The sequence below is a fragment of the Trachypithecus francoisi genome, unplaced genomic scaffold, assembly GCF_009764315.1.
Source record: "Trachypithecus francoisi isolate TF-2019V2 unplaced genomic scaffold, Tfra_2.0 Lachesis_group1, whole genome shotgun sequence".
NCBI classification, from domain to species: domain Eukaryota; kingdom Metazoa; phylum Chordata; class Mammalia; order Primates; family Cercopithecidae; genus Trachypithecus; species Trachypithecus francoisi.
Genome location: NW_022681454.1, coordinates 64,684,604 through 64,710,656, shown reverse-complemented (window position 1 = coordinate 64,710,656; position 26,053 = coordinate 64,684,604). Strand labels below are relative to the sequence as shown.

Sequence of the window (26,053 nt, the reverse complement as noted above, 5' to 3'; positions counted from 1 at the left end):
TTTTAATTTCCTTTATAACATTTATCATAATGTAAAATTATCTTATTTATGTGTTTAGTGCCTATCTTTATTCACTAAATGCGGTATCCTTGAAGGAAGACATTGTATCTATACCTGACATTTCCTGAAACACACTAGGGACTCAATAAATGTGTGTGGCTGGCCTGAAACAGAAGTGAGGAGAGAAAGAAACCATCTTGTCACAGTTGGTTATAGATTTGCTTGATGTCAATATGCATGTCATTTGAGCCATATTTTATAATAAAGAGTAAAAGTAACTCTACAAACAACTGAAGAAAGGAGTATTTTTTTAGTTTATTTTAATGGCCTTTAAGTTTTTGGTGACTTTTACATTTGGAAAATTACATAAGGTAAATAATTTGTAGAGATTACAACGTTAGCCATCCATATGATTGCACTTTTACTATAAGGAAATGCCACACAATTCTCCGCCCTTGATGACCTCATATTATTTTACTACAAGAGAAAGCAAATGACAAAACATGAATATGAAGAAAATGTTGTATAAATAATTGCCACTCAAAAGTCATTCTTTAATTCTTGACAAATTTTGGATCTAAACTCAATGAGGACAAATTTGTGTAAGGATAAATTTATCAATTTATCACAGATGATGGAGAGCAACTTTAAGCAAATCATTTCTCTTCTCTGGTCTTCAGTTTCTTGAGCTGTAAATTGAAAGACTCAGTCTAGTTGGACCTCTGACACTCCTTCTTCACTGCAAGATTGCATGATTTTATGAGATACATGAATCATTTCACATATAAGTAAAAAATTAATTTACACTGTCGTACATATTCCAGTTTAACAAAATGAAATTATAATTGATATAATAAAAAGTAACTCATTTATAAATCCCCTATATATGTTCTCATACTTTTAAAATTGATATTTTATTTTGTTTTGATTCTGGAAAACAAATCAAGGTCAATTCTGAATATAACAGTAAAATGAATCACAACTCAGCTATTAAGAAAAATTATGTATTAGCCTTCTTTATTTCCTTCTCTCCTTTCTTTTTTTTTTTTTTTTTTGAGACAGGATCTCACTCTGTTGCCCAGGCTGGAGTGCAGTGGTGGCGCAATCACAAATCATCACAGCCTCGACCTGCTGGGCTCAAGCAATCCTCCCACTTCAGCCTCCTGAATAGCTGGGACTACAGGTGCACGCCACCATGCCTAGCTAATTTTTGTATTGTTTTGAACACGGATTTAGTCATGTTTCCCAGGCTGCCCTCAAACTACTGGGCTCAAGCAATCCACCTCTCTTGGCCTCCCAAAGTGCTATGATCATAGGCATAAGGCACTACACACAGCCTCTTCCTATCTCTTACATTAATTTAAAAGATTAATAAATGCAAGGACAGTGTTTTAGATATAACAAGATATTAATAAAGACATTTATATTTTTATATAAATAAAACAGTTAGTTTACCAACAATCAAAATAAAAATATCCCGAAGCCAAAGATAAATAAGGATGGCCTGCAGTTGTCTTTATGTTCCTTTGTATAATTCCTTTTCTTTCAGAGTCCAGTCTTGGATATAATCCAATTGTGATAAGAAGTCACTCGAGTATAGACACCTGGCTTATTCTTTTTACCACATCCATCACCCCAGCTTACTATTCCAACAAGATGCCAGATATTTCTGGAATCAGGGTAAGCTAGTGGTCCACCAGAATCATTCTAGAAGAAGAAAAGAAAAAAATGTTTCTTGTCTTAACAAACAATTTCCTTTTACCTCTCCTATGGAGTTGCCAATACCTCCTGGGCACTGAAACCAATTCACTCTCTTTGGGCTTAGAACTCTGAAACCCTTAGGATTTTTTTTTAAACGCAAGACAGCTACAAACCAGAGTATATGGCCTAAAACTGCCAAATGTTGACTTGAGCAAACCAGAGTTTGACTTATATAATGAGTGCAGCTTGAATATGGAGAAGGTGACTTAGCTGCGTGCACTGAGCTTAAGTCTCTATGATGAAGCCTCCGAGGAACGAGTAGCATAGGCACATGCCCAGACTCCTGATGCATCTCTGGATAAAGAGAAGACAACATTCTAGGTCTGCAGGTTGCCCAGAAAGTAGGACAAAATTCATCTTGCAAACTTCTTCTAAGTATTATTCTTTGTATGAATTCCTAGATTGGAAACTTCACAAGGGCAGGAGTGTGTTCACCTCCACATCCCTAGCATGTAGGCTAGTGTCTGGTACATAAATGGGATTAACATATTAATAGATTTTAGTGTATTGAAATACAAAGCTACAATGTCAATATCATTAACACAAAAAAATATTTTATGTGGATAAAAACTTGCCTTTGATTAACTGTTTGGAAGAAAACAATTGGTTAATGTAACTAGACATACCTGGCATGCATCAGCTTCTCCTGACATAAATCCAGCACATAACATTGTATCAGTCACAAAACCAGAGTATGCATACGGGGCATTGCAAATTTTGTTGTCAATAATCTTCAAAAAGGCTTCTTGAAGTATCACTGGAAATGAACCTAAAAGCAATAAGTACTGCATATTATACAGATCTTAGACTTTGCTGGGACAAAGAATATCTATAGCAAAAAGCAGATTCTCTTGGTCACCAAGAGTCAGGCCAGTCCCAGGTTAGATTAGTCTCTTTCAGGTGTTTGTAATTGTTGGCTGCCTAACATAATTTCAATTTTTCCAATTCCTATTCGTAGAGAAGTTTTAGGAAGTGAAGACAATTTGACATCATGCTTTTTGTCCTACCACTTGGTTTTCTTTTCAGTACATTTACTGATTGATTAATGTCATGAGGGGATGATTGATTGATTAAATAGTTATTCCCATGCAGCTATTATGATTTTATAAAAAAAACTTACCATTCATGTAAAGTGTTCCCCATCCTGTAACGACAACACTGTCATTTTCTGAGAGCTTCATTTTGGCTTCAGGAAGACAAATCTTGCGAATGTACTTCGTAAAAGAAACTTCTTCAGCAAGCTGCACAAGGGCAATATCATCATGAAGCCCAGGACTGCTATAATTTTCATGAAAAATAATGTTTTGGACTTTCCGTGTCATATATGGTTTATTTACTACAATTCCAAAGTTGACAGTCCAATCTTTTGAATTATTTTTCCTAGAGGACACAATGTAATTAGAATACACTTGGTTTCTGGGTCACAACAGTGTTCGTAGTGGTGATTATCTCACAAATTTAAGGCATGAGGTTTCCAAACAACACTATAATCCACTAAAATTCTATTTGGAAAAATATCTTTGACATGGAGCTGTTGTAAATGTTGCAGTCACATAAAAATAATGCTGAGGACTCTGACTTGTCAGCTTTCTGCAGATCCTTTCAAGTAGAGTCACTGATATTTTCCCCTGCTTCTTCAGTTCCATACAGTTTCTGAACATTTAATTTGGTCAGGAATCACATGAGCATCCTCAATCCCATAAGTGGATGGGGCCCAAAATTAGTCTTATTGCCACATACCCTCGGTTTCAATAGCTACTTTTTTGACCCTCACCCTTCTACCACCCTCAAGTAGGCCCTAATGTCTATTGTTACCTTCCTTGTATCCATATGTACTCAATGTTTAGCTCTCACTTATAAGGGAGAACTGTGGTATTTAATTTTCTGTTCCAGCATTAATTCACTTAGTTAGGATAATAGCCTGCAACTGCATCCATGTTCCTGTAAAGTCCATGATTTTATTCTTTTTTATGGCTGCATAGTATTCCATGGTATATATTACCCATATTTTCTTTATCCATTCACCATTGCTGGACATCTAGGTTGAATTAATGTTTTTGCTGTTGTAAATACAGCGGTGGTGTACATACAAGTGCATATGTCTTTTTCATAGAACAATTTATCTTCCTTTGGATATAATCAATTTTTGGGTCCAGGTTAAATTTTACATCAGATGGATATGCTGTCTTTCTTCTTCAAATTTCCATAGTACTTACTATCTTTGTAATACATGTCATGTTTACAACACTATGCAGCCTTGTACTTTTAATATATGACATTTAAATTTTTTCAACTAGATTATAAATTTCTGTATGGCAAGACAAGGAAGCACCTAGTAACTGGAGTCAGACATACTTGAATTCACATTCAATTTCTATTATTTAAGAGCTAGGCTGGGCATGGTGGCTCATGCCTATAATCCCAGCAATTTGGGAGGCCGAGGCGGGCGGGTCACCCGAGGTCAGGAGTTCAAGACCAGTCTGACTGAAAAAAAAAACAAAAACAAAACAAAAAAGACCAGTCCGACTAACATGGTAAAACCCCATCTCTACTAAAAATACAAGAATTAGCTGGACACAGTGATGCGTGCCTGTAATCCCAGCTACTCGGGAGGCTGAGGCAGGAGAATCATTTGAACCCAGGAGGCAAAGGTTGCAGTGAGCTGAGATCGCGCCATTGCACTCCAGCCTGGGCAACAGAGTGAGACTACATCTCAAAAAACAAACAAACAGGCCGGGCGCGGTGGCTCAAGCCTGTAATTCCAGCACTTTGGGAGGCCGAGACGGGCGGATCACGAGGTCAGGAGATCGAGACCATCCTGGCTAACACGGTGAAACCCCGTCTCTACTAAAAAAATACAAAAAACTAGCCGGGCGAGGTGGCAGGCACCTGTAGTCCCAGCTACTCGGGAGGCTGAGGCAGGAGAATGGCGTGAACCCGGGAGGCGGAGCTTGCAATGAGCTGAGATCCGGCCACTGCACTCCAGCCTGGGCGACAGAGCGAGACTCCGTCTAAAAACAAACAAACAAACAAACAAACAAACAAAAGAGCTGAGTGATCTTAGCCAAGATTTGTCACCTTTCCTGAGTGAGCCTTGGTTTCGTCGTCTTCATATAGTTTAAACTATACCTTCCATACAGATTTGAATGTTGTGATTAAATGAAATGATGTTAAGTAAAGCACTTAATGTCAGGCCAAGGTACCTATTTGGAAAATGTTAATATTTCCATTCACTTTTCTCTCCTTTCCCTAATTTAAACGCTTTTCCTGCTCTTTAATTATGCAGGTGATCTTAAATGTTCTATGTGATTGTAAATTTCATATGGTCTTGGTGAACCCTGACACGTTAAGTTAACCCCTACATACTATTCAAAATAGTTTTGCACCCAGCATCCTTCATTTAGTCAAATGTTTAAACTTACTTAACAAAGCAGTGAGCTGCAGATAATAGCCACCTGCTGCTGATCAGGGAGGCTCCACAGTAGTGATGGCCTTTCCATTGCATGCTGGCCTGCCATGGCCATGCCCCCAACAGGGCACTTTTTCCATTCACAATTCTGTTGTCAGTTATGATATTGTTGGCTAGTTGTCTCCCACAACCTAGAGAAAGGATTAATTTACACAAGAGCAGGTATCATTGATTATGCATTATAAAAAATATATCATTAAAAATTACTTGAAACCCTTCAGTGATTATTCAACATCTTCTCATTGATGATGTTTCTTTCCTACAAGATATTCCTGTGTTGGTTCTGTATTCTATCTTGGTTTGAATGGTTCTTACTTACCCTCTTTTCCAGTCTCAAACATCTTTCAACCACTATCTTTTGTTGTGTCTATGTGTTATAACTCTTGTCTCTAAGCAGATTCTTGAAGGTGGAGACTTTGCTTCATTGGTGTCTACATCTTGCATAGTATATGCACTGCTGTCTGTAAGACACCATGTGAACAAAAGACACTCCATGAACATCCATGGAGTGAATGAATGCATGAATGTATCTTGTGGACAACATGATACTCTAAAGAGAATGTATTTAAAAGGTGTAACCAGACAGTGATGTGCTCCCATTAGGCCCAGCTACTTGGGAGGCTGAGGCAGGAGGATTACTTGAGCCCAAGAGTTCCAGGCTGTAGTCCACTATAATTGCACCTGTGAATTGCACTCCAGCCCACACAACATAGCAACATCCCACCTCTAAAGCAAAACATAATAATAATGTTTAAGATGCAGAACTGTTTTTATCTTTAATAAATATATTTTATATAGCCAGGTTTTATATTTTATTCTTATGCTAAATTGTCATTTCCTTCAGTCTTTCTCATTTTAACATATATAAATATGATACTTTTCACTCACAATTTTATTACTTGGAATCAATTCTTATTTAACTTTTTATATATGTTTAAATAAATGTTAAAATTAATAGACCAATGTTTTTCAAAGAGAAATTCTAAGTCAATATCTGGTATATCCAGTAATTCGGAAAGTGTGTTATGGGATTTCCACGTGATATATTTCAAATATTTTTAATGGAAAAATAAAGAGAAAATACCTGTGAGTTCATCAAATTTATAATAAAAAAAAGTCCTTAACTTACAATTGTTGGTAAGCATTTCAGAAGCAGCCTTGCTGATTTCTGAAAGTGAAAAACAAAACAAAATATAAAATTGACCAAATACCACCAAGCAATTGACTTCAACCTAAGAACATAAATGCTAACTTTCCTAACCCAATATTGTCCAACATTTAACTATTGGAGTAGTTCAGGTATTTTCAGCCCCTCTGACTCTTATTTGTTGTATTATAGCCATCTCTCCATCTCTCTGCTAGGTAGCCTAGGAAAAGAGAAAAAGGAATAAAAAACAAAAATCAGTTTTATGATTATTGAAGTAAAATATTCAGTGCTGTAAGAAGCTGGCACCCTTACAAATATTTTTAAGAGATCATGGCAGGGATTTCTTCCCCATGATAATTCTCTTTACTCTGAAATGCTGAGAATTATGTATATTTTAAGGAAAAATGTCCCAATTAAAATTATACTTCATTGGGCCTATCCTGCTTTTTAGGGAAATCTCCTTACTAAGAATGAATCATGAAATTTTGAGAACTTAAATTTAAATCTTTGTCCTATTGGTAAAAGACTTCAGAGAGAAGGAGACGAGTAGGAAACTAAAGAAACACCAGAAAATGCTGACTATATGGGACACAGAAAGAGAGTAAACAATGTATCCCTCTTTCCCAAAAGCTACTCACAGAAAAATTTTATTGCTTTTTTGAAAAGTTATACCTCAGGTTCACTTCTTACTAGTGGTTCACTGGTAACGGGATCTTTATCGTGTGGCAAAAGAGCAGTAACTGGCAGATGTTGCTGGCCTTTCAAGTCCTCAAGGACGCTAGGATTAATAGTCTGGCTGCAAGAACCATGAAACTGGACACTGAAACCACATGCTTATCACCTAGCTGGCCTTTTAGCAATCCAAGTGACAGTTTCAAGACCTTTGCAGAACTTTCACGATCTTTACAAACTTCACTTTCTGTAAGGAGGCAAAACCTTATCATTTTCTTCCCTTATTTTCTAGGGAATTTTCCAGACAGCTTTTTTTTTTCTTTAAAAGTGGTATTACTCCAGTTTTCTCACAAGAATCGGTAAGAACTCCCATCCCCAACATTGTTCTTACTCCTGCAGTCTCCTTACTGGAAGACCAAGAAAGCCCTAAATCTGCTTTCTGTCATGAGATCCTGACAAAAGTAGGGAGAAGAAAAGAAAAATACTTTGCCTGGGCTCCGTGGCTCATGCCTGTAATCCCAGCACTCTGGGAGGCCAAGGCTGGCGGATCACAAGGTCAAGAGATTGAGACCAGCCTGACTAACATGATAAAACCCCCTCTCTACCAAAAATACAAAAAAAATAGCCAGGCATGGTGGCGGACGCCTGTAGTCCCAGACTGGGGCAGAGAATTGCTTGAACCTGGGAAGCAGAGGTTGCCGTGAGCCGAGATGGTGCCATTGCACTCCAGCCTGGGCAACAGAGCAAGACTCCATCTCAAAAAAAAAAAAAAGATACTTCAGTTAGAACCCTTCACCCCCTTTCCCACGCATAATAGCCAAACCCTTCCAAACTTACATCCATGCTTGCAATGTTACATTCCTATCATTCCTATCATTCCTATCATTCTTGAGACAATGATTCCTTGGCACTACTGCCCTTTCCACTACCAAGTCATTGCTAGGGGTGACGGAGTTAGGTACGCATATTTTTTTTCCCCAAATTACTAAAACTCTTAGTTCACTTTTTAGTAATTTAAAAAAAAAAATCCAGAAAAAAACCTATGTCATAGAAAATAATGGAAATAAGCCAAATACCCTTGAGTTTAATGGAAGCGGGAACTGCGTTCCAGGCTGCCATGTTGTTTTTCAACATCTGATGTAATATAGCCTTGATTTTAGTCCTCATGCTAACTCTCTCTGCTGGAGGAAACTTGAATTTCAGCTGTAACTGTACATTTGAACCATTGGCATTAGGCCTAGAAACAAGATAAATTTTTTAATGTACTGTTTCTTGATCTTTCAGAGGTTTTGTGAACACATTAAATTTCACACATTTTAATTATCACATTTTCTTTACATATATTAAAGAAAAATATACAGATACTATCTAAACATGTATAAAATGCAAAGATACCTAAAAAATCTTCTAGTACGTCTAGTTCAGACATACTATTCAAGGAAGAAAATATAGACCACAAACTAAAATCAGAATATTTCAAACACATACAGGAAACGGAATACTGGCCAAGAAATGATTGGCATGAAGTCTTACTATAATACAATAAAAACCAGTGCTCTCATACAGAATTTCTCTAACAACTTCATTTTAGAGAAAGAGATCAATGAGAAAGTAAAGGCAGGGCAGGGAAGCGTTCAAAACACAATTTCCAGCATATGTTTAGAAGCCAGTGCTAAACCTCTTCCCATGGCTTTTTAATACATAACCAGTCTGCCCCCAACAGATCTATGCAATGAGAAAGCTCAGAAAGAGAATTCTAAAGCATGAAGAACATCTCAATTATATATTCAGTACACTATTTTTATTAATCAGGAAAAGAGATTACTTCATTTTGGAAGACTTTCAAACCAAACCATATCAATCAGAATGTTTTTTAAAAATCCATAATTTCACTTTCAAATAATCATGATCAACTATAGGGCCTTTGAAGGTTTTTGTTTGTCTGTAGATAAGTAGGTTGGTTAGGTCAGCTGGATTTTTTGTTTGTTTTGTTTTGAGAGTTCAGAATTCCCCAGAATAGATATTAACAATAACCAATTACAAGTGAGCTCTACCCTCATTACTCTTCCCCCATACACCATACCCTCCTCCCTGCATCCCTCCCTACCACCACTATCTTCAGGCATCCTTCATATGTATGTCTAGACAAATGTTATCTTAAAATATTGTCTTTGTTCCACAGCCATTGCAAGAATGATAATCATTAAGGAAACTAAATAGGATGTTTTTAGGGAAGGTATGGGCTAAAAACAAACCAGTTGAATTATTTGTTTTCCATGGAGTTATAATTATCTTTCATCATAACAGTCAATTAGGACTGACCACCACCAATAACCTTATAATTCTTTTTCAGGTATGAAGATTAAAGATTTGTATATAACGACTCTTGCCTGGAACAGAAATTTGCTAGATACAGTGATACTTTCATTCATGGAGAACTTGATCTTTCTTTTTCTTTTTCTTTTTTCTGTTTCCTTCATTGCTCCCTTTCTTTCCTTTCCTTTGTTTCTGTTTTTCTTTGTGTTTGTTTTTTGGTATTATTGTTATCTAAAATCAAGGTTGTATGATATATCACCTACTTTCCTTTCATAAAATCTTGAATGAACTTGTACTTACAGAAGTTTGATGACCTCAGATTTGATATATTCCTTATATATACTGGAATTTTGAAATGCATTTAACATCTGACAAGAGAAAAAAGAGTCACCATATATATTTCAATCAAATTTATAATAAAATTAACTTTAAAAATCTCTGATTTACCTTAGTCTCAATATGTTTGCTTAGATTTGTGCTGGCTTGTGAAGCTGTGTTTTCACAATTGTCATTGTATGTGACTCCAGAAATATGAAAATCACCTTGATAATAGTAAGTCTTCTCTGCAAAATTAAGAAAAAAAAAACCTCAAAGAATTTTAAAGTGGAAAGTGACTTTAAAGCAATTTATACTTCTGCCTCAACATTCAACCCAGCTTTAGAAATAATCCATTTATACCTCTGCCTCAACCATTTATACCTCTGCCTCAACATTTATACCTCTGCCTTAACCATTTATACCTCTGCCTTAACCATTTATACCTCTGCCTCAACATTCAACCCAAGTTTAGAAATAATCCAAGGGAGGGAGAAAAATAAAAGGAGAAGAGTGAACAATAGTTTATTCCAAAAATGGCAACTCCATATAATTCATTCAATGACCCCCCCCATTTCCCTTTATGTGATAATAGACATTACTGTCCTGCCAAGTCCAGATACACCCTCAGCACCCTTCTCAAAACAGCAATGCCCACAATCACTAACAATCCACCTGAGTATGCACTAGAGATAAAACATCTTTTACATGTATAGTCTAAACTCAGCCTAGCAGTTACTCAATTAATCTTTCTAAGCAATTTTAATACAGGAAACATACAAGCATCAGTCATCCTTCACTTTCTAGATGATATACTGTCTTGCACCCTTTTGCATGCCCTTTGCCTGCTGGCCTGATTTCTATTCCTTGATGTTATTCCTGGAGGACTCCATTGCCATTATTATATTATTATTATTATTATTATTATACTTTAAGTTCTGGGATACATGTCAGAACACACAGATTTGTCACATAGGTTTACACGTGCCATGGTGGTTTGCTGCACCCATCAACCTGTCACCTACATTAGGTATTTATCCTAATGCTATCCCTCCCTTAGACCCCCACCTCCCGACAGGCCCCGGTGTGTGATGTTCTCCTCCCTGTGTCCATGTGTTTTCATTGTTCAATTCCCACTTATGAGTGAGAACATGCGGTGTTTGATTTTCTGTTCCTGTGTTAGTTTGCTGAGAATGATGGTTTCCAGTTTCATCCATGTCCCTGCAAAGGATATGGACTCATCCTTTTTGTGGCTGACTAGTACTCCATGGTGTATACGTGCCATATTTTCTTTATCCAGTCTATCATTGATGGGCATTTGGGTTGGTTCCAAGTCTTTGCTATTGTGAACAGTGCTGCAGTAAACATAAGGGTGCATGTGTCTTTATAGTAGAATGATTTATAATCCTTTGGGTATATACCCAATAATGGGATTGCTGGGTCAAATGGTATTTCTGGTTCTAGATTCTTGACGAATCACCTCACTGTCTTCCACAATGGTTGAACTAATTTACTCTCCCACCAACAGTGTGAAAGCATGGTGCCCTTTTATTTCTCTACAGCTTATGATGGGTGGTGCTTGCTGTGTGTCACAAGGTCTCATATCTCCATTTTTTCTTTTCCCCAAATATAAACTGTTTCACCTGGTACATTAGGTCACCACAATTTAAAACAGGACAAATCTTTTAAAAATAGGAACTGCCCAGATGCGGTGGATTATACCTATAGTCCTAGCACTTTTTGAAGTCAAGGTGGGAAGATTGCTTGAGTCCAGGAGTTCAAGACCAGCCTGGGCAACATAGTGAGACCCTGTCTCCATAAAAATTTTTAAAAATTTATGGGCATGGTGGCACACGCCTGTAGTCAAGCTACTGAGGAAGCTGAAGTGGGAGAATTGCTTGAGCCCAGGAGTTCAAGGCTACAGTGAGCTGTGATTGCACCACTGCACTCCGGACTTAGTGACAGAGTGAGACCCCCATCTCAAAAAAAACAGGAACTAATATGAAACAGTACCTGTTTTGTTTAAGTAATTAGCCATTCCTGTATTTTGAGAGCACTTGTGCTTTTGATCCACCTTTACCATACACCATGTAGTCGCTAAGTGACTGAAAAGTATGATCTCCTGAGCTGAAATAATTTGTTACCCTATAAGTTAGAAATAACTTTAAAATAAAATAAAATAAAATAAAAACTGGTTTCCTATATTTCCATAGATTCCTATATTCTTCCTTATGGTAACCAGTACATACAAAAGCCCCAATGCCAAAGTCTGTCTGAGAAGTTTCCTGAAAAGACAAATGCATATGAAGCTAGAGGAGCTAGTTCCAGCCCCATCACAAATCTGCTGTGCTGTCTTGGTGTATTTAAACCACTGGAATTTTCTTTATTAATCACAAAAACTAAATTGCAGCCTGGTGCGGTGGTTCACGACTGTAATCCCAGAACTTTGGAGGCAGAGGCAGAAGGATTACTTGAGGTCAGGAGTTCAAGACCAGCCTAGCCAACCTGGTGAAACCCCATCTCTACTAAAAAAGAAAAAAAAGAAAAGAAAAATTAACTGGGAGTGTTGGTGCATGCCTATAGTCCCAGCTACTTGGGAGGCTGAGGCAGGAGAATCGCTTGAATCTGGGAGGTGGAGGTTGCAGTTAGCTGAGATCATGCCACTGCATTCCAGTCTTGGCAATAGAGTGAGACTCCATCTCCAAAAAACAAGAAAACAAAAACAAACAAAAACTAAATTACAATAAACTCTAAGACCCTCTTCTTTCTAGTATTTTATCATTTTCATCTGTGAAGTTTGTCACCAAATGAACTAAAGTAAATAATTAGAATCTGCTTACCTTGTGTTAGACCCAGAATGCTGAACCAGGGTATTTACAAGTACTTAGATTAATTTGTCAAAAGTCTCATATATCATGCCCAGATTCCAAGAAACCATTATGTTTAGATTTCTGATTCCAGTTATGGTTTTACTGGAGAATTCTATCAGTTCAAGGTGCCATTTTATAATTAATTTTCACTTGATTATTATTATGGATTGAATTGTATCCTCTCCAAAATTCATATGTTGAAGCCCTAAACACCAATGTAACTGTATTTGGAGACATGATCTTTAAGGGGGAATTATGGTTAAATGACGTCATAAGGTTGAGACATGAATCCAATAGGACTAGGCACCTAATAAGAAAAGAAAGACCACATCTCTCTCACGCGCATGCTCTCTCTCCCTCTCTCTTTCTCACTCACTCACTTCATGCCATCTCCCAAAATACACACAGAGGAAAGTCCACAGGAAGGCACAGTAAGAATCCAGCTATTTGCAAGCCAGAAAAGAGGTCTCCTCAGAAACCAACCAGCATATTGGTCTTAAAAGTCCAGTCTCCAGGATTGTGAAAAAATGTCTGTTGTTTTACCTAGCCAATCTGTGGATTTTGATATGGCAGATTGAGCTAATATAATTATTTAGATAAACTGAATGGAAGTCTATTCTATATTCTATACTGTGGTCAGTGATTTTCAGTTTTACAGACACAGAAACAGTAATCTGTCATGGTAAACTGCCCTCCATTTCAAAGTTTATAAAGTCTTTTTTCTTAAGATAGACATTATTTTATTACCTCTCTAAAACACTGTCTTACACTAATAGATAGTAACACCACCTATGTATCAGAATCACTACAGACTTTCCAAAAGGCATGCATGGGTAGGTCCTGCCCTGGTCCAGCTGAATGAGCTAATCTAAGGGTAGGCCGTAGGGAATAAACACTACTTCAAAAGCACTCAACAGCTGATTCTGAGAAGAAGGTAGGGTTTGGAACTATTAGATAAACTATCTGAAGAATTATGAAATTGATTATACATGTGTATATAATCTTTTGGAAATAGCATTGTTAAGTAAAACGGTTGAGAAAGAGATGAACCAAAGTCATTCTAGAATAATGATCTTTGTGAAATACTTATTTCTGAGTTAATCGAAAAAGTGGAAACTCAAAAGTTTAAAAAAAATTGATTGAGAAATAATAGATGTATTTAGAGAGGGAAACTAATTTCATACTACTTAAATGAGGGATTACAATAGCTGCCAATCAGCTAATTTCATACCACTTAAATGAAAGATTACAGTATCTGTTATCCAGCTTAAGTTGTTCTCAATATTAACAAATATTATATTCGTTCCTAAGCCAGAGTCCTAGAGCAAAAACCCATCTTTCAAACTGACTTCAAACAACCTTTACCACAGAGTTTGTGTCCATTTTTACTTCACAAGGACTGCAGTTCAAGTAATTCAGCTGTAAGCAATTTAAGCTACTCTAGCCTTATATCTGAAATAGTAGGTGGTTGACCACGTAGGGGCATTCAAGGGTGAATTCTTGTCCCATGCACCTCCTGCTCCAGCCAGGGTGCTGTAGTTCCCCTTTGCACCACTCCTTTCTATTAAGGCACCGCTTCCCCAGGAAAGGGGACCTGTTAAGATGCAAAGTGTATATTGAAAAACTGGATTTATTCACAAGGGCTTGATTTTGAAAACTCAGAGCACTGTCCTTAAGGAAATTTTGTGAAGAATGTTATTTTTTAATGAGTAGAGGGAAAGAGAGGACAGAAAGATACAGATTGATATGGCAGACAGGAGACTGAGCACCCATTACCCTTCTGAAAGACAATTCTTAAGAGGACTGAGGAGAAACCAAGGAAAAGAAGCCAGGTTGAAAGAAAAAATGTCATTTTTGTTAAGTCAGCCAAAATTTGTCGACATTGCATTATTGTATAGGGTTACATATTTCAGAGATATAAAGCTCAGAAAAATTATGATAAAGTAGTATAATTACTTAAACTATTAAGTATATTAATATTAAGCTTTTAAGCAAGCTATGCTACTTAAAAGCTTGTGATATCAAGCAAGTCACTTTACTTTCCTGAGCCCCAGTATACTGTATGTGAAAATAAGGATAGTAGTAAAATCTATCATCTCTAGCTCACAGGATTATTGGGAAGATAAAGTGGAACAATGGATGTTAAGTTTATTTTTAAATATTAAATAACTACACAAGTTTAAGGACTTATTTTTCAGAAAGGTAAAAATAAATTGGAAACTAAGCTTTGTGAGTCTACTGTTAATAAAAGTTTTAAAACTAAAACCATGTTTGTGCAAACATTTAGCCATTCAACCATGGTTGACTATCTACTATTAAAAGAGTCATTGGTAGATCTGTAGATTTTTCATTGCTACTTATTCATCATATCTTAATAACCAATAGCAGAATTGAGCCAAGAAGAGAAGGAATCTCTAAAGTGTGAGATGTATTTACTACAGGATGTAACAATTCAACTACAAGCCTACTATAAGCTCCTTTAATGACAATGAATATTGACATCAAATCATTGAACATTTGTCTTGCTCATACCCCCATAGTTGGTGATATAATTTACAAGGAGGCCTCTGATTCAAAAAATTTTATAAACTTCTGTGTTATAATAAACTGTGTTGAAATAAAATAGTAAGTAAATAAGAAAACTCCCAAGAAGAAATTTAATGTTCATGTTTTTTTTTTCAATTTTTAAAACTAAAAGATTTATAGCAAGGATGAAAATTGAAAATAATCTATACTGACCAACTGCCAGAAAATGAACAAGAAGACCAATAGTTACTCCCAAGATTGCTGCCACTCCAAGAAAAGTAAAGATCATAGTCCACAGTGACCAAGATCTTTGGGAAGATATGCCGTGCCTATGAAAGAGGAAAAAATTGGTTCAAATCAGATAATAACAATCAAAATCTACCTGCCTCTCCTTCAACTCATAGTACATGAATTGTAATGTATACATTAGTCCTTTATGCTACTTGAAAACCTAGAAACCTCAAAGGCCTCAAAGAGGATAGACCATAATGCTCATTCACTTAACAAATCATTATTGAGCCAAGGTTAGCTACTGGAAATATATCAATAAGCAAAATAGACATGATTTCTGTCCTCATGTTGCCGAAGAGAAATTGACTTGCTTTTTTAAAAAACTGAAGCAGGTTACAAAACATTAGTTGTAGTCTGATTGTATTTTTGTAAACTACAGCCATATCATGCACAGGGACATATAAAGACTTATAGACACAATTAAATACATAATATAACAAGTTTTAATTATAGGTTTGATAAATGCAGATGGAAACACCATGATGTCAACTGCAGTAATCTCTATGTAATAAAATTATAGATTTTTTGTTTACTTTTAACTTAACTATATTTTCTAATTTTTCTTTTTTTATTTTCTTTCTTTCTTTCTTTTTTTTTTTCTTTTTTGAGACAGAGCCTCACTCTGTCACCCATGCTGGAGTGCAGTAGTACAATCTCAGCTCACTGAAACCTCTACCCCACTGGGTTCAAGTGATCCTCCCACCTCAGCCTCCTGAGTATCTAGAACCACAGGGGTGCACCACCCTACCCAGCTATTTTTTTGTATCTTTTTAATAGAGTTGGTGGTCTCACCATGTTGCCCAGGCTAGTCTCAAACTGCTGAGCTCAAGCGATCTGCCCATCTTGGCCTCCCAAAGTGTTGGAATTACAAGCATAAGCCACCACCCCTGGCCTATTTTCTATAATTTTCTACAACAAATGTAAATTACTTGCATAATATAAATTAATAGATCAGTTAGTTGTTTTATCATCAAAACCAATCAATTAGATGAAAGAGAATTAGAAAATATGGTGGTTCGGCATCATACAGATAAAGCAGTGTATGGTTACAGTTACATTGTATGGCCACACTAAGCTTAATCTACATGAGGTTTGAACCCTAGTTATTTTTCATATCTTGAGAGATTATGTTATGTAATTGTCCATTGGAGGAAGGGCTGTAACATAAACATTCATGATTTCAAATTCAAAACATTCTCAGCTGCTTCTTCAAGCTCTATTCTGTATCATTCTAAATAAACCTTGCAAAACAGAAGAGTTTGTAATCAGGAAACACATATTTGGTGAATTACATATTTCCTGTGAACATGTGAAACTTTTCATTCTCATTCCCATCCAGGACCAACTGACTTTTAGGTAGATACATTTTTGTTTCTGTTTTTTTTAGCATTACCTTATACAACTGTGCAACTCCACCTAAACTTCTTTCCTCTTCACTCTGTTCTACATTCTTTTTTTTTTTTTTTTTTTTTTTTTTTTTTTTTTTTTTTGAGACGGAGTCTCGCAGTCGCCCAGGCTGGAGTGCAGTGGCCGGATCTCAGCTCACTGCAAGCTCCGCCTCCCGGGTTTACGCCATTCTCCTGCCTCAGCCTCCCGAGTAGCTGGGACTACAGGCGCCCGCCAACTCGCCCGGCTAGTTTTTTCTATTTTTTTAGTAGAGACGGGGTTTCGCCGTGTTAGCCAGGATGGTCTCGATCTCCTGACCTCGCGATCCACCCGTCTCGGCCTCCCAAAGTGCTGGGATTACAGGCTTGAGCCACCGCGCCCGGCCCCTGTTCTACATTCTTAATCCTACCTCTTCCTTATACCTCTTTGTCTCTTTTGATGACTTGTTAATTAGTGTTTTGCAGAACCAACATTACTTGTCAAAGCTCTTCAAAGAAACTCCTTCTTTCAGACACATTTCATGTAGTTTTTCATACCAGAATTCTGTTGTTTATTATCAGCCTCAGAGAAAAAAGCCTACTCAGGCATAGCATTTTTAATACAGTATTTATATAACTTTGTTAATATTTGATAACATGTTTCTTTTAATGACTATATAAAAGTGCACTGTGACAGTAAGGTCTTAAATTTGTTTTGGATTAGCTAGTTATAACAGTCTAGTAGCTCAGGCTTTCTGAGACATGCATATTAGTCTAAGAGACTAAACATTAGGTAGCCTAAATAATTATTCTAAGTTCTGAAATGGTTTCAGAATAATCACTGCTTTATCCAGCTTAAAAGACATTTTTCTCTAAAAATCCATTTTGGATGCTCTGAAAATTTCTGAAGAGTACATATTATTGACTATAGTTCTGATATGACTTTTTCCCCCCACATGGCTTTCTCTTCTCAAAAATAATTTAAAATATTATTTTATATCTAAAATACAGTAAGTTTGTGATTAACTCAACCCTTCCTCTAATAAATGTAGCCTCTAGGAATTTATTATTATTTTTGAATAATAGCTGCACTTTTTAAAATTGTGTTCTAAATATCGAAAAAAGTCCATTCATGAAATAATTTACTCTAATTTACCAAATTAATTTTTAGCAACAGTTTTTTCTAAAGGTAGGCATTTGTATTACAAGATGAATCCCTCATTTAACAAAGAAAATAGGTTAAAAATTAATCATCAATGAATTTACCAACTTCATGTACTTAATTAAACTATGATTGCCTCACTTTTAGAATGAATCTACTTCAAGTAAGAGTTCATTGCTGGCTGCGCACAGTGACTCATACCTGTAATCTCAGCACTTTGGGAAGCCGAGGCAGGAGGATCACTTGAGGTCAGGGGTTTGAGACTAGCCTGGCCAACATGGTGAAACCCTATTTCTACCAAAAAATACAAAAATTGGCTGGGCGTGGTGGCGAGCACCTGGAACCCCAGCTACTCGGGAGGCTGAGACACAAGAATCGCTTGAACCCAGCTCCATCACAGGGGAAAAGAATAAAAGAAAGCTCATTGCCATTGTGGCATAACCATTTGCCTTAATCAACTTGCAATAATCATGTTAATCAAAATGATGGTAAGTACATTACTTACAATTTTAAAACATCAGTCTTGTTGTAATTGTACCCTTACAGTCCATGCCAAATATCACTTCTTAGGTTAGATTTCCTTTAAACCACTTTTGGGCATTGCTTTAGGAGTTAAACAGCAAAGCATTAAAAAATATATAGTTTTCATTTATTAGAACTTCATTTATAGACCATTTGAATTAGATGCACCTGAATTATCTCATATAATGAAATGTGTTAAAGCACAATTGTGGTGCAAAATTCTTCAAATTCTATAAAAATAAGTCTTTTTCCATAGAAAACTTTAAATCATTAGGGTGAGAATTGTGCATAAGGAGCAGAGAAGTGTAATGATCAAACGGGTAATGGCCTGTATCTTCACTTTCTCCTGGAACTTTGAATAAAAGAGAGTCTACAAAAGGAAGTCATTTGAAAATTTATGAAGTTTTGAGAACCTGCAGTTTGCTGGTTGCTAATTCAAAATCTATATTGGAAAGTACATTAGTCCAAAATCTATAATGGCATTCATATTTTTCATTATTTCTAAGAAAACCTTTTAATATTAGAAAATTTGATTTCAATTACATTACTAGAAAACAAAAATGGTAGTGTTTTTATGAGCGATTATAAAAGAAATTTTGCTGAATTATTATTTTTCTTTTTAACTTTTGAAAACTTTCCCAGAGATGTCAAAGGGCCTGTAGACCTCAGATAATAGCTTGTTTCTTGACAGTGTCCAGAAATAAAAACTGAATTATAAAAAGCAATCAATTAACAAAAAACCAGAACACACTTAATGGCAACTTGCTAAACTTTGCAGACTTACTCTCCCCAGTGGAATCCCCTTTACCTGTACATGATGTTCTGATGTTGTGGCAGTGTCAGGTATAATGGTGGTAATGATGATGATGAAGATAACGATAACAATGACGATGCTGGTAACAGTGATGATAAAAGTTAGAACCTTCTGATGTAGCTTTTAACTTATGTGCTACATCCAGTGTTGCAGCTTGGTTTTTATGGGCTGGGAAAGATGTAGCGAACAACTAAGATGAAACTTGTCTGACTAGTGTTAATGACAGTCACATTTCTATAGTTTTAAGATAGGAGTCACCCCAAGAATGACAAATTTCCTTGACTTGGCGATTTAGAAAAAATTACAGTCCAGTTTGGTCACCTAAGATGTACAACCAAGAAACAACTTTGAACTATATAGGGGTAATCCTAACTCTGTATTTTACCAATTCCATTATACTACCTTGTCCGTTCTCAATTGAAACTAACTATAACTAGTTAAAAGTTTCTGATAAATGTCTTTCTACAATATGTCAATTTTAATATGACAAATATTGCCATCATTCTCATGCAGATGAAATTCTATTCCATTGTAGTTTGCATTTGCTTTTCCTTAATTACCTGTGAGAATAATCATTTCACATATTTTGAGGGAATTTGGATTTTCACTTTTGAGAATCTTGTTCATACGTTTAGCTTTTTGTCAACAGGCAGCAGATGGTAAGGAAAAACAAAATGGGTTGTCAATCTTTTTTTCTTATAGTTGTATGTCAGTTCCTTGTATGATCTGGATATTAATGTATTATTATACTGGATATTAGTCAGTTATGTTCACCTATTTATTAATTATCTATCCCCAGGCTGCAGCTTGACATTTCATAATGTAAAGAGATTTCAGTTCTTTAAAAACTTTAAGAATCAATTTACTTTTGTAATGACATGAAATGATAATTTAATTTTATACTCTATTAATTTGGAATTATTTTTTCTTACTAGTGACCTGTTTTCCAAGACTTTTTTACGGCAGAGTTCATCTTTTCTCTACGGATGTGTAAGGCCTCCTATGCCATATACAAAATCTCCATGTTTCCTAACTCTCTATTCTGTTCTATTGGTCTATTTACCTTTTCTTCTGTCAATACTAAATAGTTTTAGTTACTATAGATCAGGAGTCAGCAAGCATTTTCTGTAAAGCACTAGACAGTAAACGTTTGAGGCTCTGTAGGCCATATGGTCTTCATTGCGACTATTACATTTTGCCACTGAAGCACAAAAACAGCCAAAAATGCTGAGTAAAAAAATGCAGGCAGGGCGCAGTGGCTCATGCCTGTAATCCCAGCACTTTGGGAGGCCGAGGCGGGTGGATCACGAGGTCAGGGGATCGAGACCATCCTGGTTAACACAGTGAAACTCCGTCTCTACTAAAAATACAAAAACTTAGCCGGGTGTGGTGGCGGGCGCCTGTAATCCCAGCCACTCCTGAGGCTGAGACAGGAGAACGGGGTGAACCTGGGAGGCGGAGCTTGCAGTGAGCAGAGATCTTGCCACTGCACTCCAGCCTGGGTGGCAGAGCAAGACTCCGTCTCAAAAAAAAAAAAAAAAAAGGCTTGCAGGCATGGCTGTTTTCCAGTATTTCCTTATGAAAGCAAGTGGTGACCCAGGTCCATGCGTTGTAGTTTTCCAACCCCTGCTGCAGATGACAGTAGGTCATGATTTCTGAGAGCATATGTTTTCTCAAACACTTCTTCAAATTTATATTGGTAATTCTTAACCTTCTATTCTGCCATATGCTTAGTGGATCAGCTTATTAATTCCCATTATTAAGTCCCAAGAAGATATTTTGAGATTTTGAGATTTCGATAGAAATTCTATTTATCTCACAGAATAGTTTGGAAAGATTCAACATCTTATATTGTTAACTGTTTATCAGCATGACACATCTTTCTATTTATTCATTAATTTTGTTTTGTCATTTTACTCATAAAGTGGTATAAGGCACATCTTTTTATATTTATTCCTCTGTTTGAAGTTTTTCTCATAGTCATTAATATTTTTCCTATTAAATTTTCTGATTATTTATTGCTAGTGTATAGGAATGTTACTGATTGGTATTAGTAGGTAGCATGCCCAGCAAATTTGTTTAGTTACTTTTAAAATTAATAGCTGTCTTTAGATTCTTTGAATTTTCTATATGGATGATTATGTTGTCTATAAATATTAAGATTTCCAAATATCATTCAGCACAGTCCCTTCCTTTCTTGGATTGGCTTTCCTTCAGTTTCTGATATTTTTTGTCACTCTTCACTGCCTTCATATGGTTAATTTTTATATTATTTTCCTGAGTTTATAATTATTAACTCTAGAAGGCCTCAATAGAAAGTAGTTTGCCATTACTGGAATGCTTTAACAGTAACTTTTAAAGAACGGAATTTATTAATTTTAATTTAAAATTTATCAATCTTTGCTTCTAAGTTTAGTGTTTTATGTATACCTGCGTGGTCTAAGAATTCCTTGCTTTTCACAAAGACATTCTCTCATGCTTTGTTCTAGAAACTTTAATGAGTTACCATTTGCACTTAGATTAATAATTCACATAGAATTTACTTTTGTGTACATGATGAAGTGGGAGTAAAGGTGTACTTATTTTTATTGGCTTTTAATTTTGCCATTATTTTGACATATCACACTGCTTTAATTATTGAAATTATAAAAGGTCTTGATGACTGGTAATATAAGTCCATATTTATTTTCCTTGTTCAATGTTGTCTTGGCTATTTTCAGTTCATTGCATTTACTTAGAAATCTTAACACCATCTGATCAATTTCTAAAGAGAAATCTCTAGAATTTTGTTGATATTGCACTGAACGTACAGATAAATTGGAGGATAATTGGCTTCTTAAAATAGTAAAGCTTTCAATCCATGAACTTGGTATACATTCGTCCATTTAGATTTTCTTTAATTTTTCTCAATATCTGGATAGAAGTCATACATGTTTCCCTAGAATTAATCTATGAGTTTCATATTTTTCTGTCCTATTATAAATAGTATTATTCCTTGAATGTTGTGTTACATTTGTTGCCAGCATATTGAGATACAATTGATTTTTTTTTTTTTTTTTTTTTTTTTTTTTGAGGCGGAGTCTCACTCTGTCGCCCGGACTGGAGTGCAGTGGCCGGATCTCAGCTCACTGCAAGCTCCGCCTCCCGGGTTTACGCCATTCTCCTGCCTCAGCCTCCCGAGTAGCTGGGACTACAGGCGCCCGCCACCTGCCCGGCTAGTTTTTGTATTTTTAGTAGAGATGGGGTTTCACCATGTTAGCCAGGATGGTCTCGATCTCCTGACCTCGTGATCCGCCCGTCTCGGCCTCCCAAAGTGCTGGGATTACAGGCTTGAGCCACCGTGCCCGGCCACAATTGATTTTTATATAACAAGAAAATGGATTAATTTATTAATGTTTTTGTTTGGACATCTTTTCAAATTTTTCATATACATGTATATCATCTTGTCATCTGCATAAAAACAGTGTTACTTCTTTTCCATTGCTTATGTTTTTTATTTTGTTTTGTTTGATTAAATGATTTTTTATTTTTTATTTTTTTTTTGCTTTTGGCATAGAATTCCAGTTCACTAGTGAATGGAATGGTGATAGCAGGGATTCTTTTCTATTTTCCCAATTTCAGAGAAAGACTTTTAGTATTTCACCACTAAGCAGAATGTTTTCAGTCACTTTATCAAATTGAGGAAATTCTCTTGTTTTTTATTTGCTAAGTTTTTGTAATAAATAGAGTTTGAATTTGACCAAATCCTTTTGTCTGCATTTATAGAGATAATCATGTCTACTTTTATCTTATGAATGTCGTGATCTACGTTGACTCATATTTAAATGTTAAACCAACCTCGCATTTCTGGAATAACCTCAAGTTGATTGCAATTTATGACACATTTTATATGTCACTGGGTTTCAGATGCTAATATTTTGTTTAAGATTTTTTGATATATACTTCTGAGAGACACTGACGTATAGTTTTCCTGTCTTTTATTTTCATTGTTAAGTTTCACAGCTGAGATTAGCCTTATAAAACAAACTGGAAAGTAACTATTTTATTGCAAATTATTTGAAAATGTACATATATATAAAAAAAGGCAGGTTGGTAATATGGTACCACTATAAGGAGAGCTACCCGCCCTTCAGGGATACCACATTTTGGACTTTGCATAAACTTGAAATAAACTTTTCTTTTACAAGCCCATCAAGATTTGAGAATGTATCTGTTGAAACAGATAACACAAATATCTATGACTAATAAAGATCCTATTTGATGTTTATAGTCAATTAACTTTTTTAAACACCTTAAAAAAAACTTAAATATTTTAAACTGATATATAATGTGTTTGTATTAAATCTCAATCATTTCACACGCATTCATTCTTCCTTTTGATTTACTCTAATATCAGAAATAGCCACTGTGGACTGATGAGGTTCTCTAACTTTCCACGGGTGAGCGGTGTTGCTACTGAAACAGGATGATTCTTTCTTCCGTCTTGAACAAAGCCTAAAATGTCAATGTTTATGCCATTTTCTCCCCATAGCTTCGTAGCCACAAAAGATTTGTCAGTTATGAAGGAGAAGCACATACATCATGTTGTGCTTATGGTCTCATTGAATCATCATTCTTTAAATGAGTGAGTTAGTAAACATACATTTGTTCCAAGGACACTCCCACAGACTACATGTCTCAGTTTCAATTGAACCTGAAGTCGCGATGTAAGTTTGGGTAAGAATTAATCAAATGCTCTGTAGCAACTGGGATTATCCACCTCATGACAGCACTTCCTCTTCCTGGGTTTCTGTTTCTTTAAAAGCTTTACCATGTCATTCACATGTAGATATACTTCAAAATTATTCAAACTAACCTTAAGACTTACAACTGAATCTTCTACAGTAACCCTGGCCCACATACATTTTATAGTTTTCTGAGATCAAATTGCATATATCTCATAATAACTAATTATTACATATTCTTCTACTTGTGTCATACTTGTTTCCCCAAATAGATTATAAATTCCTGGAGTGTAGGGTTTATGTTTTATACTACTTTCCATACCTTCCATGTTCTTAGTAAGCACTGACAGGTTAATTATTCAATCCTTACAACATGGAAGAGAAATAAAGACCCCTTCTCCTCCCCTGTTTATTTCTACATAGTATTTCGTTCTTATTAGCATTATTTTCTTTTCATTTGCAATAATATTTTGAGTTAGATTGGCTGGCAAACAGACGCCTTTTTTCATCCTCAGACATCTTTTACTTATTTATTTATTTGCTTATTTATTCATTATATATAATAGACTTCATTTTGTAAAGCGGTTTTAGGTTTACTGCAAAATTAAGTGGCAGATACAAAGATTTTCCATACATGCCCTCTGCCCCCACACATGCTTAGTCTCTCCATTTATCAACATCCCCCATCAGAGTGGTACATTTGTTACAACTAATGAATCTAAATTGACATATCATTATCACCCAGACTCCATAATTTACATCAAGGTTCACTCTTGGTATTGTACATTCTATGAGTTTGGACAAATGTATAACAGCATGTATCTACCATTATAGTATCATACAGAGTAGTTTCACTGCCCTAATAAATAACCAAGAGGCCGTTTTTACTACACTGTGCCTTGGTACGTTCACTTCTAATAGGATCTACTTCTCAAAATAGCAAAATCAGAAGCTCAAACTTATCAGTATTGTCTATCATGACCCAGCTCTAGGGAATTACTTCACATTTTTCAGACTCATGAGACATTTCTTGCTAACCAAGATGTCATTTAGTTTAAATGGGAGGTACCTATTCCCTGCTTATGGAATGCATGATACATAAGAAAACTCTCAAGGAACCTGGGTTTCCTTCTCAATAACCATGAGATTTTACAAGTAATACATATATATCAAATCCAAGTATTCTGGAATGTAACTGCCCACTTCTATAATCCTTTTAGATTAAAACATCATTTTTACACATTGGTAATTTTTGTTACTGAAAATATAACTTGAATATATATATATTTTTTTCTTTTTTTTAAACAGTCACTTTAGCTTCAGATGATTGTATAAACTGCTCATAACAAGGAAATTGAGGGAAGATTGACATGCTTTGATAATCCTTGTAAATATAATGAACATTAATAAAAATCTTTTGATTGTAAGAGACTAAGTTGCTGTTTCATGAGTTTCAGTCTCTTTGTAAAATTAATTACCTCCTAAGGTACTAAGAATATTTACAAATGAAACTGCTGAAGTATTACAGCTGTTTACAGAATTTTGATGATTATTTAAATGAGAGAAATATGAGAATGGAGATAATACTTTATTTTTTAACTGGGAAAAGTTGGTATTGAAAACCATAGGCTGGGCAAGGTGGCTCACACCTGTAATCCCAGCACTTTGGGAGGCCAAGTGGGGGGTAGATCACTTGAGGTCAGAAGTTCGAGACCAGCCTGGTCAACATGGCGAAACCCCGTCTCTACTAAAAATTTTAAAAAAATTAGTTGGGCCTGGTGGCAGGTGGCTGTAATCCCAGCAACTTGTGAGGCTGAGGCAAGAGAACTGCTTGAACCTGGGAGGTGGAGGTTGCAGTGAGCCGAGATTGCACCATTGCTCTCCATCCTGAGCAACAAGAGTGAAATTCCATCTCAAAAAAAAAAAAAAAAAGAAAGAAAGAAAAAAAGAAAACCATTTGACACTGAGCCTGATACCGGTTTTGAGGGGAAAAAAGCCACAATAAATTCCTAAAAATATAGCTGGGCAAATCTAAAAATTGGAAGCAATTATTACTTTAAGCCAACATTGGTTCACTTAATAATTATTGTTTGAATAGAT

General features: G+C 35.8%; 1 protein-coding gene across 1 annotated transcript; it reads right to left on the bottom strand.

The window, feature by feature from the left end:
- Positions 1–291: 291 nt before the first annotated feature.
- Positions 292–19,392, bottom strand: TMPRSS11B (transmembrane serine protease 11B). Its single transcript, XM_033214541.1, has 10 exons — positions 19,224–19,392; positions 15,290–15,405; positions 9,813–9,928; positions 9,666–9,733; positions 8,126–8,286; positions 6,360–6,398; positions 5,184–5,361; positions 2,882–3,141; positions 2,388–2,530; positions 292–1,707 (listed from the first exon to the last, which is right to left on the bottom strand). Exons 1-10 carry the CDS (start codon positions 19,229–19,231, stop codon positions 1,546–1,548), a joined length of 1,251 nt encoding a protein of 416 aa, XP_033070432.1. The 5' UTR covers positions 19,232–19,392; the 3' UTR covers positions 292–1,545.
- Between the last annotated feature and the right edge of the window lie 6,661 nt (positions 19,393–26,053).

Coding starts and splice junctions, on each gene's coding strand:
- TMPRSS11B (XM_033214541.1), bottom strand. Junction 9,929..15,289: donor TGTTCATTTTCTGGCAGTTG/GTCAGTATAGAT, acceptor TTAATTTTGCAG/AGAAGACTTACTATTATCAA. Junction 3,142..5,183: donor GCAGCTCACTGCTTTGTTAA/GTAAGTTTAAAC, acceptor TGTGTCCTCTAG/GAAAAATAATTCAAAAGATT.